This window comes from Epinephelus moara, chromosome 7 (genome assembly GCF_006386435.1).
Source record: "Epinephelus moara isolate mb chromosome 7, YSFRI_EMoa_1.0, whole genome shotgun sequence".
NCBI lineage: Eukaryota > Metazoa > Chordata > Actinopteri > Perciformes > Serranidae > Epinephelus > Epinephelus moara.
Genome location: NC_065512.1, coordinates 13,989,489 through 14,003,288, shown reverse-complemented (window position 1 = coordinate 14,003,288; position 13,800 = coordinate 13,989,489). Strand labels below are relative to the sequence as shown.

At 41.9% G+C, this 13,800-nt stretch overlaps 1 protein-coding gene across 4 annotated transcripts in view; it reads right to left on the bottom strand.

Annotated features, from left to right (window-relative positions):
- Positions 1–1,504: 1,504 nt before the first annotated feature.
- nalcn (sodium leak channel, non-selective) overlaps positions 1,505–13,800 on the bottom strand; it is a 110,967-nt gene continuing 98,671 nt past the window's right edge. For all 4 annotated transcript variants that reach the window (XM_050049054.1, XM_050049057.1, XM_050049055.1 and 1 more), the window contains 13 exons: positions 11,287–11,393; positions 11,068–11,142; positions 10,848–10,967; positions 10,681–10,749; positions 10,425–10,573; positions 10,195–10,288; positions 9,616–9,748; positions 6,777–6,892; positions 6,164–6,321; positions 4,472–4,622; positions 4,181–4,330; positions 3,928–4,045; positions 1,505–2,392 (listed from right to left, as the gene is read on the bottom strand). In XM_050049054.1, the coding sequence (XP_049905011.1) occupies positions 2,250–2,392; positions 3,928–4,045; positions 4,181–4,330; positions 4,472–4,622; positions 6,164–6,321; positions 6,777–6,892; positions 9,616–9,748; positions 10,195–10,288; positions 10,425–10,573; positions 10,681–10,749; positions 10,848–10,967; positions 11,068–11,142; positions 11,287–11,393 (1,583 nt within the window). In that variant the 3' untranslated portion in view covers positions 1,505–2,249. The remainder of the gene's footprint in view (positions 2,393–3,927; positions 4,046–4,180; positions 4,331–4,471; positions 4,623–6,163; positions 6,322–6,776; positions 6,893–9,615; positions 9,749–10,194; positions 10,289–10,424; positions 10,574–10,680; positions 10,750–10,847; positions 10,968–11,067; positions 11,143–11,286; positions 11,394–13,800) is intronic.

The following is a 13,800-nucleotide window of genomic DNA, read 5'->3' as shown; positions in this document are numbered from 1 at the left end:
CACCCCTACTATTTATTGTTCTAAAGGTTTGTATCCAAAAGGACTTTTCCTTAGGAAAAAGTACCGAAAAGTATTGAAATTCATATTGGTATCGGTACCGAAACAAAGATTTTGGTATCGTGACAACACTATTGCAGACTGCAACCAGCTGAAACCTCTACCAGTTAGAATTCCTCCAGTATTCATTGCTCAGGAGGAATTATTCGCAGACGTCTCTTTCTCTCCAAAACAAATGGCCCAGGTGATTAAAACCCGTAAAAACACATTAGTCTGTGTTAATCAGTGTTTCTCTGACATTATTCAGCACGTCAGAAACGAGCCACTAGCCCAGCATTTACTAATGTGTGCTCACTTTTTTCTCTGATTACTTAAGTTCCAGATGATTTGGAGGTGTTTACCAGAAGCTGAATCACCCGCAGAGTTCTCTTCTCCAAAATAAACAGACTCTGTGATTTAAACCACTGAATTAAGCAGTTTCACGTTAAAAAAAATCAATGTTTTAACCACTACAAGAAATACTTTATTCTAATATTCTACTTGGGGTTAATCATTTCTGATCCATTTGTGAATTTATTAATGCATGTTTGTATGTCAGAATGTCCTAAGGTTTAGTTTTAGTACACACTCTTTGTATATATCTAAGGAATATTAACCTTATATTTAATTAATTAACTTTGTGTGTGCATTTTTTGGGATAAGTGTCTTTGTCCTTTCACTTTTTAAAATAATATTTTCAAATGCACGAATGGAAGCCTTACATTTTTGTAACTGCTTCTGCACTGTAATTTATTTTTTAATTTATATTTATATTTAGATTGTAAAATGTAAAAACAATCGGAGTGGCTGCTAACTACGAAAACGCAAATAGCCCTACCTAGAGCCAGTGTTTGGTGTGTCCATTCTGAGCTCCTGTAGAAACATGATGGTGCAACATGGTGATCTCTTGACAAAGACCTGCTCCATATGTAGAAAGAAACAGCTCATTTCTCGGTGACAAAAACGGAACATACTTATATGAAATTAAATTTCTGCCAACATATGCCCAAAAATCCTACACACTGGACCTTTAAGGGTGGTGGTGAAGCCAGTAGGAGAGTAAAACCTTCCAATGGAGGCGAGACGTTGGAGGTGGGGATGAGATGAAGAGGGTGGTGAAGATCTGGATGAGATGAGGAGTTGACTTTTGATGAGCTCGATCTAGGCATCGGATGTGATGACTGGAGCTGATGGAGGAGGGCAGGATGATTGCCTAAAATGACAGCTGCCAGCAGCAGAGAGAACAGATTTAGAAGTTTAACAGCAGCAACAAGATTGTCTGATAGAGATGGTGGCAAAATTCGACTGGTTTAACTGAAAGAGTGAATGCCCATAATCAGCTGGAGCAGGTGAGACAGAGAAGGAAATGTGAATGATTGAAGCATAAAGATCTTCCTGATTGAACTTGTGCTGAGCTTCATGTAATGCAATGTAAAAGAAATAAAATCTGACAGTTCTTTTGCTCATAAATGCCCGTGAAGGCCTTTATTAGAATAATTGAATATTTGATAAAGCTAAGGATTTATAATAATTTACAAAATATTTCATGTTTTACCTCCACACAAATACATAAGATAGATTTGACTTTAAATTACATTCACAGTCCAAAATCTAAACGTTTCTGTAATTTGCTTGTTCCATCAACAAGAACAAGAGGCCTGGTTCGAGTATAAAGTGACTATAAGAAAATCTCTATTTATACGATTAATACTGAAGACCAGAAGAGACATTATCAGACATGGACTAAAACAGAACAAGAGAGACAAAGCATTGACATGAAAGGACATCACAAATTATTGTAGCTGCATCAACACAATCACAGGAGAAGTTGACGTAAAACAGCAGAACAGTAGAAAACATAAAGAGCAGCAGCTTCGTGGTTTGTTTCATGAATGCAACATGTCCTTTCGTGTCACAGTCTGCCCTAACACCACATGTGCCTGCATAGAAAAACTCAGCATTCATAATGAGTGGAAATCGCAGAGGAAAAGTAAAACCCATCCCAGAGGTACGAAATCATCACTGCATGTCATAAAGGCTGCTCGACGAAAGTATCGTCAAAAGCCTGCACGCACAGCCTTACATACTTTCTGAACAGTTGTGAACCTGGATAAAAAAAGACTAGAAAAAGCATTGTTTGTACTGATCAGGTGAGCGCAAGAGGAAATGTAACAACTGGAGTCAGCCAGCAAGGACGTGCTGCGCCTCATTCTCTAAATGTCAATGAGGTCGTCGCCGCTCTCGTCACTCTCCACAGTCAGTTGACGGGTCCACCACTTCTTCACCTCTGACCCCGAAGAAGCCTCATCGTTGACGGGGTTCATCTTGCACACGATGGACTTGACACTTGTGCGACCTAAGACAACACAAAGAACAAAGAAGTCTGATTCTTAACATGTCAGCCAGTCATTTTTATTACTTGCCACCTGCAGCTCTATAGCTCATCTTGTCGGTCGGTTAGTTGGTCTATAAATATTTCACCACCCTTTAGCAACCACAGGTTTTTGCCCTAGGAGGCTGAAATTTAGCCTGGAGGGAAAGTATGTGTGTCGATGTTTGTGTTTATGCCAACTGTCTACAAGATCGGCTCGGCAATGACCCAGATGTTATCAGCAAATTAAATGGCTATCTGTGGCTATAAGCTTCAAAGGTATGGATCAATAGGAGCCGACTACACCTACTGGTAGGTTCAGGCTGTTATCAGCCTGCCTAGTGAATGGCCATTACCAGTTCTTTGGGTTCACTTTCCTTAGGTGTAGGCAACCCGTTCTCACTCCAAAGTCATCAAAATCTGGTGCTTGGGCAGTGACTTGCAGCGTCAGACACTGACAAAAAATGACGGTCGCGTTTAGTTTAACAGTGCTCGGTAGCGTCAGGGGGAGATGTGCAAGGACAAGACCGAAAGCTAAAGAGGCGAAAGTCCAAGTAGGGCCGTTGGGAATGGTGCTGGATGGGTCCAACAAATGCTGACTTTCACCCGGAAGAGCGGCGTTCATGTCCCGTAAGATTATAAAGCCAAACCCTGTTCTTTTTTCCTGAACCCAACCACTTGCGTAGGTTCTTGAAGGAAAAAAACGTCAATTCGTGGTGTTGTACTGACGTAGTGCGTTTATACTGTGTGTAAACGTTACATTTCCTGTGAAAATGGAAGTGTATTTTGAAATTAGACAATGTATGTAATAGGCAGAACGTGACACGGTGTCCCAGAACGTCAACAACCAACACACTCAGGGTACCTTGCACGTCGTATCTGGACGTGGCGAGTCCATGACCAAACGTCGATATGTGACGAGGTTGGAGTGAGAATGTGTTGGTTTAGGCACCAAAATGATATGGTTAGGTTTAGGAAAAAATGTTTGTGTGTAAATATTGGTTTCACATGGGATTTCAAACCCTGGTCTTCTGGGTGAAAGTCCTGTGTTTGACCCATCCACCAACCCTTTCTTCAACCCTATATGTGGACTTTCTTGCACATGGGCGAAAGTCCCATGAAAGCCCTTCCTGGCAGAAAGTTTCATTTCAGCTGCGATAACAGAAACAGTAAATGGCTCATGCGGAAACACAACTCAGTGGGCAAAATACAGTATAAAACTTCTATCAACCTGATAAAGGCCTTCTCAACCTAACAGTAAGTATGGCAGGCCCTTACTAACCCTATCTATGATGCTTATCACCACTGATAACGGCCATTTAATGGCCTGATGACAGCCTAATCAGGGCCCTTGCTTCCTGCCAGGCCACTAGTGTAAATAAGAGTGTTTTAAACTTACCTTTCTGGATAAATAACCAACTTTTTTCTGTAATACAGGGTCACAAACAGCTTTGATCTAACAGAACGTCCTCTACAGAACTGTGCCATTTGCAACAGACAGTACACAGAGGCGTACACACCTGCAGGCAGCCGCCACTGTCCCAGCTTCCTCTGTGGTTTCCCCAGGTCTGAGGAGTCCTGCCTGTAGCCTCCTCTGTCTGACAACGTGGGGCTCAGTAGCTGCTGGGGACCACTCATCTAAGCAAAGAGAAGATATCCTTTGTTTCACCACTGTGAGTGCACACCTGCAGATTATATGATGTGCTGGCTACATATCCAGCTGTGAGCATGTGTGAGTGTGTACGCAGAGCTGGTATGGATGCGGGGCTTTACCTCAGGCTGCGAGGGGTTGTCTGGGTTGTTAGCGTTGTGGTCCTCACTTGGCAAGGTGGTCTCTATGCTGGGAGGGTTGAGGAAGCGGCTCAGCTCCTGCTGCTGGCTCTCTCTCAGGCTGTGGATGATGCTACACGACTGCTGCTGCTTCTGCAAGGGCACAGGGACGTACAGTCTGTGGTCAGTGTGGGATACTGTAGTTTGTACTGTATATTTATGTTTCTTAAACACTCTGGGAATGAGTATGTTTTCACAAGGGATGTTTGTGTGTTTACTGTTGAGTAAACTAACCGCGCGGATGCGTTTGAGGCATTTCTTGAGCCACATGCGTATGGTCTGCTTGGCAACCTCTTCTTCAATGGTGTACTCCAACTGTTCCCTGGCCAACAGCTCCTCCAGCTGGAGAGACTTTCTAATGTCCACTGAGCGATATGACAGCATGCTGTATGATACACACACAGACACATGGCCAAAAGAGGGACATATTTAGTGGAATATAATTATGCTTGTGTTAAATCAAAGCTTATCAGGGCTTTAAAGGAACACTTCATCTGCCAAATGACCATTTGTACATATTAATTACCAGCCCCATGTTACTGAACTTGTGAAGAGAACTTTTCTCTCACATGCCTCTGGTAAACAAATCCAAAAACAAAGTATTCTTGATAAATAGAAGTCATAGGGGTCCGCTTTAGTCAACTATATCAAAACATTCATTTACAAACTGTCACACAACTCATGCAGTATAATTAAAGTCTCATTTATCCAGTCGTATGCTCAGTACTTCCCAAACAGACAGCCCTTTCCAACGGGGAGCTGAACTAACAGTAAATCTTATCTATCTAACTTTGGTGATTTAAAGGGTTAGTTCGGATTCCGCAAAGTCACCAAATCACACAAACAAACAACTGGTGGAGGCAGTGGTAGAGTAGCAGCTCCTGTGTTCAGCTAGGTAAAATTACTGTTTTTGTCTATTGAGTCTGGCTTGAAGAGAGAGAATAGATAAGTTTGGATTATCTGCATGAGTTGTGTGAGAGTTTGTAAGAAATGTGTTGTTATAGTTTGGCTGTTGTTAAACCTGTAGACTTTTCTCACTTTTTGGATTCTTCGTTCGCTGTGGAGGCATGTGAGATAAACAGATTTTCTTCATGAATTCAACGTAACATGGGGTGAGTAAGTGATATACACGTGGTCATTTGAGGGACTGACGTATCCCTTTGAAGAAAAACATTACACCGGTAGAGCTGTACAAGTTAATGTAGCACAGCAGCAGCACCAAACCATCAAGACCTAACTGAAGTTTAGAGACTTCTAAACCCTGAAATGACTGGATGTAATATAAATAACTCTACACTTAATTGGTTCTCAATCAAGGGGTGTCAAGTTGTTTCAGACATTCAGTCCCCATTTCTCTTTAGTAGCAGGTTTTGTTACTTCCTGTGCAAAATATTGAGTTTCTCCAGTGATTATCGAGAATTTCAATTAGACAGAGAGGGTGTAAATCTCCAATGCAGCTCCACTTAAAGGTTTAGAGATAAAACTGGTATATATTTACACTAATAAGTTGTCTGGTGGAGATTTAACACGTCAGTTTCTAAAAAATTCCAGGAGGGTGGTTTCCAAGTGGTGTGTCGCAGTCCAAAGGTGTCAGGTTTGTAAAGAACACTTTATTTTGAAGTACAGTTAATTTCCAGCACAAAGCTTTCATTTTGAAGTCCCGTCTCCTGCTGTGGAGTGAGTAAATAACGGACAGCTACGTAACAGAGACAGCAAACTAGCTCGATGACATGGCCAAATGCAAGTATGACTCTGAATATATTACATTGTAAGAACTAATGACTTAGAAGAAAACTGGACCCCATAGCTGGACCAGTTGGGGACCACTGGTGTAGAGTTCCGTGTTTACATTTACATTGTTAGTGTCTTACTTTAGTGGGACCCTTAAATACTCTGTATCTGTGTGAAGTAGTGTTCCATGGTCACCTGAGCACATCGTGGAAGGTCACATCCCCTCCACTGTGAAGTCGCTCCATCTCATAGCACATGTGTTTGAACAGCAGCTTGTCTTTGTCCAGGTCCACCTCAAGCCTGCCTCGGAGCAGACGAAGCAGGAACTTCACCCTGGATGTGGGGATCACACCCTGGGGAAACAGTCGTGGGGTTATTTAAGAGGCTGTGACCTGACTCGAGTCACTCAAGAATTTTGGGTGGCAGTGGGGTGAAGAGCCTTGGGTCTGACATGGAATGTTGGAGCACAGTTAATACTAGTGAGTGGCAAAGGTGAGAAGGTTTGGGGTATATATTGTTCTGTGTATGTACATGCTTGCACAAATAATCGAAAAGAAAAGCCTTCAGAACATCTGGATGACATCATGAATAAACAGTAGGGGGGTCTACATTTTCAATCTAGCACACACTGTTCTAATTACTTTTACTCCTATTACTCAAAGCCATACTTCATTCCCTTCAGCCCTTCTCATTAGCGCTTATCCCGCTTTCATCTTCTCTATATTATCTTCTGCTCATAGCCATATGATCCTCGCCCTCCCTCGCCTCTGCTGTGTCCTCGTCCTCTCGCCTATTGCTAATTTCTCACCTCCCGTTTGTCATCCACCATGTTCCAGATGATCTGGAAGTGCCTCAGGTCATTATAGCTCAGCAGCTGGTCCTCCTCGGTGGAGTAGAACAGTGAGAAGTTCTCCACGATGATGGCTGCAGCAAAAGCGAGAGATGTTAATACTCAGGGATGCAAATATAGCATGTTGGCAATAAACAGATGCATCAATGAAAGTGTTTGTATATAACAATGAATGGCAGTTATTCTGGTGCCCTTTAGAGCTCTAAATATCCATTTATTTTATTTATGAAGCCATGAGTCAACCGCCCAGGCCTCTGAAAGACTGAATGAATCATATCTCAATAATCGGTTGAAGGAAACCCAGACTGTTAGTAATGACTACTTGATTCTCTAATTTCCTTTTATTCGTTCAACAATTTTTCTTTTCCTTCCATACTTTTTTGTTGCATTGCTGTTTTTGTATGTGTGATTTTAAGCTACTTTTTCTTTTCACAATAAGGTCAGTAGTGGCTCTCGTATCATAATAAGTACATGTGGTTTATGCCTCACCATCTGTGTCTGTCTAGGCAAGATTACAATCCATACAAAGCTGGAGGAATACACATTGTATATTTAATTCATAAACCTGTAGATAGCTGGTTTGTTTCCGTCTTAAAGCTCACACTCATTTTGATTCTGCTCCTGCCCTTCTGTGTAACCCCTCTTCCTGCCATGTCACTGTGTCTCTCTACCTCCTCTAATATGGCAGCCGCCTCTAATGTGAGAAAGAATTAATTTCCACATGAAGGGGTCTGAACTTTGTGCTGAGATGACAAAACTCCACGTAGTGTGCTTTATGAGCTCTGCAGTGTTGCACCACATAAAGCAGCATGAAGCAGAGCCCTTGCTGTTGCCAAAGCACAAGTTTGCTATGGTTTTGAATGGCTTTTGTGCATTCAGAAAAATGTGTCCTCAAACTGAAGGTGAGTTCCCATGTTGTGGCTGCGTGAACTAGATCTGGTCCCCACCAGTGTTGAGGGAAACACATTACATAAGCCACTTTTACAATGCCTGTTCAAAGCAGGAATGTCATGCCATAATTTTGCCTCGCCTTTCTGTGTAAAAGGTACAGTCAGGGGGGACAGAGTTGTCTCGCCTTTAAGCTGGCTATAGAGCTAACGACAACGCTGCATTGTTGTCTGTGTAAAAGGGACAGTCAGGGGGGACAGAGTTGTCTCGCCTTTAAGCTGGCTATAAAGCTAATAGCAGCGCTGCACTGATGTCTGTGTAAAAGGGACAGCTGGCAGGACGGGACCATGGAGAGGATGGGTGTGAGGTTCTGATGACAAGTTATATGTGCGACCCACTGCTGAGAGATTTAAAAAGCAGCTACAGGCAGTTAGCAGCTAACTCAAAGACAAAGAAGAAGAGCATCAGCTGAAAATGTTCTCACTGGGGGGGACAATGAGGTCTGGGAGCTCTTAACCTTTGAGCAGAGGGCAAGATTAGCCGCCAAATAACAGGGACAGTAAGTGGTTGTTATTGCCATGTTAATGTCGTTGTTGTTATGTCACACTAGAGGCCAGTGCCATTGTGTTACATATCAAGCCTCTTTTGCTTGTGGGATGCTATCTAAAATTACACCCTGGGATGGCATGATGCCTGCGCTGTTTGGTTCTGTGTAAAAATGCAAAGGCAGCTTCATGAAGGGACTCTGTAGCAGTCTACTCATGTGATCTCTGTGCAAGAAGGGCTTAAGTACTTTACTTTACTTGTATCACACTACATTTGTGTGTAATGCATTACTGTTCCCACACTCAGTACATTACTTGCTTGACATATGTTCTTCAATTACTGGCACAATGGGTGGATAGAAAAAAATCATCAAACAAGCAGGAAACAGAAATCACCGTCTAGGGCACCTGTGCAGAGGCTCCTCAGCCTTTGTGTTCTTGTGCTGACTCTGAGGAGGAACAAGTTTAAGGAGCTCCTCCTCAGGAGGTATAACTGCTGCTTTAGTGATAAACCTGTCAAAAAGACGAGGCTAGTTTGCTGTAAAGCCATGGTTTGAGGTGCGAGCGAGTGAGTGAGAGTTTGGCCCATTTATTGTAATTCAATGACATATAAACATGTTTTTTTTCTGTTGAAGTCTCTCATTGTTTAATGATGTCAGGAAGGCCTGCCACTTAAATTATTTTATTTAGGCTTATCTATGTATTATTTTGATGCCAATATTGTTTTATATATTGATATAGTTTCACTTTGAGGAAGTTATACATTACTACCAGTGCCATTTTGATTCTCATATTTACCCTTGTTTTGTGATGATATGTGTGCGTATGTAAGGTATAACGTCATATTGTTAACTGGCAATTATGTGAGAGTGCACCTCAGGTGATGCTGCGGAGTAACACAAAAGGCGAGGATATAAGGCTGTCTGAGTCACTGGCTTTGTTTCAGTCTCTCCTATAAACATACTTCTATTGGAAAGCACATTCTGACTTAATCTGAGCCGTCTGTCTATTTAATTGCTATCTTATTGATATTATTTCCTATTTATCATCTTGATTTTGGCTTTGGCCTTTTTATTTTATCTTTTACAAGGTGACATTTTATGACATGTTATTTGTTGTATTCTCCTTTTGATCTAAATGTGTTTAGTTTTATTGTACAGCACTTTGTAACTGTGTTTTGAAAGGTGCTATATGAATAAAGTTTATTAATATTATTATAAAAGTAATGTAACAAATGACTTTCTACTGGAAGTGATTAAGTAAAGCAATGGATTACTTGTTCAAAAAAATAATGTGTTTTGAGTGAGGACCAAAACGCTGGTCCCCACAATGTCATCAATACAAGAATACCCACACACACTGACCTACGAGTAGGTTGAGCATGATGTAGGCTATGATGACATAGAAAGAGCAGAAGTAGATGAGCGCTCCAGCGTAGTTGCCACAGTCGGTCTCCCAGTAGCGATGTTTATCTGGGGTGCAGAATGGAGCCTGAACCTGTGGACAGAAAAAAAACATATGGGGTGTTAAAACATATCAAATGATCACTGGAATGTAAAGGTTCAGTTCATCCAAATTCCCCCCAAAAACTGTCTTTATTTATGGAGTGATATCCAGCCATGTACAGTAAACAGCCACGTCAGCAGTTTTCACTGGGGCTATTTCTTTGCTAGAAAGTGGCTCTGGTGAAAACTGCTGACAGTGCAGTCTGTGGAGTATACAAAGTTACACAACTGTGAGTAATCAGAGTAACTGTTAATTCTGCTGTGAGCAAAACAAAAATCTATTCGCCTCCATTGTGTTGGGATAGCGGCAGAAAATTGAGGTGGAGCGACCCTTGCAAGACAAATGTGTTTACAATATTCAGTATTTTTCTATATGTGTAATAGATAGTGGGATCTTTTGTCTGTGGGGATGTGTGCTGGACCTGCAGCCCATCTTACCATGCAGTCATGCATGATTTTATTCCAATCTTCCCCTGTGACAATACGGAAGAGAACCGTGATAGCCTTGCCCGCTGTGGAGAAGTTGGCATGCCTGCGACAAAGAGAGACAGACTGGATCACACGGCTCTATAAAATGTGTTTTACTGCATGTACTAGACACAGCCTGCAGTGCTCATCGGCAGGAACAAGCAGGGTGTGATCAATAAACAGAAGATTGTAATCCTCACCGGTTGATGTTCTCTCCATATTTAACAGTTCCAAAGAGAACAACCCCGGCGAACGCGTAGCAGAGGAGGAGGAGGAACATGCCCACGATGATGAAAAAGCTCTTGTACATGCTGACTACCACAGTCAACAGCAGCATCTTCAGTGTCACCTTGAGTCATCACACACATTCAGAGGCATATTTTATGGTTAGAATACAGATTCTTTTTAGGGAAAAGTCACTGAATTGAGTATTGTCTCACACGCAAATATACTTACATGCTTCCCACAGATCGTAAAGAATCTGAAGACGATCACGCATGTGCCCATCATGTAGGTATATGCATTCTAGAGAGGGAAATGAGAGTTATTTGCTACTTAAAACTGGCTTAATAATATTAAGACTGTCTGGAGTGAAGATTTAATGTGACAGTAATTTGTCTGACCAGTAAGGAAAAGTGCAGGACTATCCAGATGACACCTAGTGATGTGACCAGCAGGTCATAGCGGTTCCGTCTGCTCTGCCAGTAACCCGCTGGAGACATGGCTATCAGCTTCATGGTCACCTGGGTAAAGACACCAACAAGTAACATCAGACAGACATTTTAACGCAGAGGAGGCAAAGTAAAACTTGATGGACGAGTAGATAAAGCACAACAGGCTCACCTCCAGTACAAATATAAATGTGAAGACCACTGACATGGTGGCGAGAGGAAATGTTACTTGATCGTCTACGTCCCACTGGAGAAGAGCAGATTCACATGTGTCAATTCATATAACATTAACTGTACCTGATATGCAAAAGGACTAATAAGTCACAGGAGGTAGAATGAATACATAAGAAACACACATAAATGCAATGACATGATGCATATGAGGCTTTACCTTGACTGAGAGCAGCACTGATTGCGCCAACACCAGAACAGCAATGCCCCGTTTGAAGAAGGGATGCTGAGTGATGTCATACATCTTGGCTCGGAAACCCCCGTTTTCTGTCAGGCAGATAGAAGACCACATTTATTTATTGATACCCAAACAGCTATAACAAGATGTTTCTGTGGAAATACAGTCAGGGTGGAAATCTCTGATCAAATCTGTCGTCATATTTGAATGTCTAAACTGGCTGCAGCAATGATCTTGACAAGTCAGCCAATGCTTGAATCTGTTGTAGTATCTCCTTTTGTCCTGCAGATGGCAGTCATGGACTGTTCAGGTGTCCTTATCTGTGTCCTAATTGTGCTACTGGGGCCTTATTACAGAAACATTTTGAAGTCTGAAATCCTGTCATCTCAGTTGAGGATGACATTTATTTTTGTTAGAAACATCTTTCCTAACAGTATTGAGGGAAGAAAAAATCTTATCCTAGGACAGGAATGGAGCTATTACAGAACAGTTCTAACTTAGGGATATCTCAAGTTGGGAATCCTGAAAAACAATGGCATAAACACGGTCCTAAATTTAAGATAACTGCCAACAGCAGCACTGTTGTTGGTCTTTATGGCAGATCAAATGCCTTGTGTGAGAAAGCTGCTCTTGATTGGTCAGAATTTCCATGTGGGAAAAATCCAGGAAGTAAAGCAAAAGTTGAAGAAGAGTACACTTGCAAGATAAATGTGACACTTTCTAATGTCACAATGGAGGGACAACTACGCAGGTGGATTTTAGCGCTCCTCATCGTGGACTATATTGCTGTCATTGTTCATTTTAGTCAAACCATACAGTTTGAAAACGAGGCGCGGCTCCAACTAGAAAACAATGTTTTGATGCATTGGATGTGCTGAATGTGCATATTAAGGCAGTACAGGAGGAGGTGCACATTAATAATCCTCCAGGACTGTAACATGCTCATGTTTAACCCAAACAATGTGTCATGTGACTGCAGTTGGTTCAGATCCAGGTCGGAACACGTTCTCACCACAAACGAACCGCACCAGAGTTTGTTTGTAACCGGACCGAGACCACCTCTTCAAGAAGGTCTCAGTCTGGTCGTTTTGTTGCACTCCTGAGTGTGATTGCTGTGTTCACACCTGCCCAAACAAACCGCACTTAGGGGGTGAACAAACTTGAGTTTGATTAAACCGAACCAAACAGGGCAGGTGTGACAGCACCCTAACATGTGATGTGAATGTGACTTAGATTTAGTGAATTTTACATATGGCACAGTGAGGTTTCTGTTACATCACTGTCTGACTCTGTATTTCAGTATCTCCTAAAACAAAAATTAGATCAGACCGGAGATGTAGAGTCTTCTTTTAGGTCCATTAGGAAACTGAAGCTGCTTTAAAAAGGGATGAGAGGAGCTAATGTGATTGGCCATTACTGAAGCCCACCCTAACTCTCCCTAATGATGCTATATTCTGTTCTCCATTTGTCCTGTTCCAGCAGGAGGACTGTAACTGCACTGCGGGTTTCCAAAATTGCAAAAATTAATTTCCCCATTGACATATTCTCACATTTCAAGTTTGTGCTTGTTTCATATGTCAGCCTTCTAGCTTTGAATGGGACGAACACTGTAACATTTTATCCTTGTCATAACAAATCCTTGTTAGAGGAGATTCTTGTTTCAGATCCTTGTTAGAACTGTCCGTAGTGTTCACTTCAAAGCAGGAAGTTTAATGTCAAATGAACATGAAATAGAAATTTAACAGTACATCATGTGGCAGGCGCAATAATTACATGACTGCTGACCACAGAGATTATTGCAAGTACTTTGAGTAGGACTGTGTGAGTAAAGGCCAGCTCAGTGCTGTAATGATCTGCCAGTAGTGAGTGAGTGGCGCCAGTGCCGAGGGCCTTTGGATGTGGATCAAAGTCAGGTTGATACTGCTGGTGTCAGCGGCACTGCTGACTAAAACTGAAGCCATTGATTTTCTGTTAGTTCTCAGCCTCAACTGTACTAACAGGCGATTTCCCACACTGCCTCAGAGGCACTTCAAGCATTCTCACGACTCTAATCACAGGAGGAAGAGCAACAGTTTAAATGTTCATGTGTTGAAATGTGATCGGCAGCAATACCGGGTTTTGTCCACTAATGTGAATTTAGTCAGGATAAAGCCGGTAGCAGGGTTCCCACACATTTTACCAATGAGTTTTCAAAACTTTTTCACAACATTTTACCCCAATTTTATGACTTTTTAGTGCTGTAGTTTAAAATTGGTGGGTGTTTAACAAGGAACAGCCCCAAAATTGACCTTTCACATACCCTTAGGTGATGGTCCAACAAGCTGTCAGAGTCAGCATGGAGCCCACACTGTAACTAACTGCACTCCCTGAAGAAATATTATCATATTTTTGGAGAAATGAAAGAGTGATTCCAGAGAGAAGCAGACAGAGGGGTCTACAGTCTGTGTTTGAAGGATATATCCAGGATGTCAAACTGACTCAGCAGCAACAACAGGT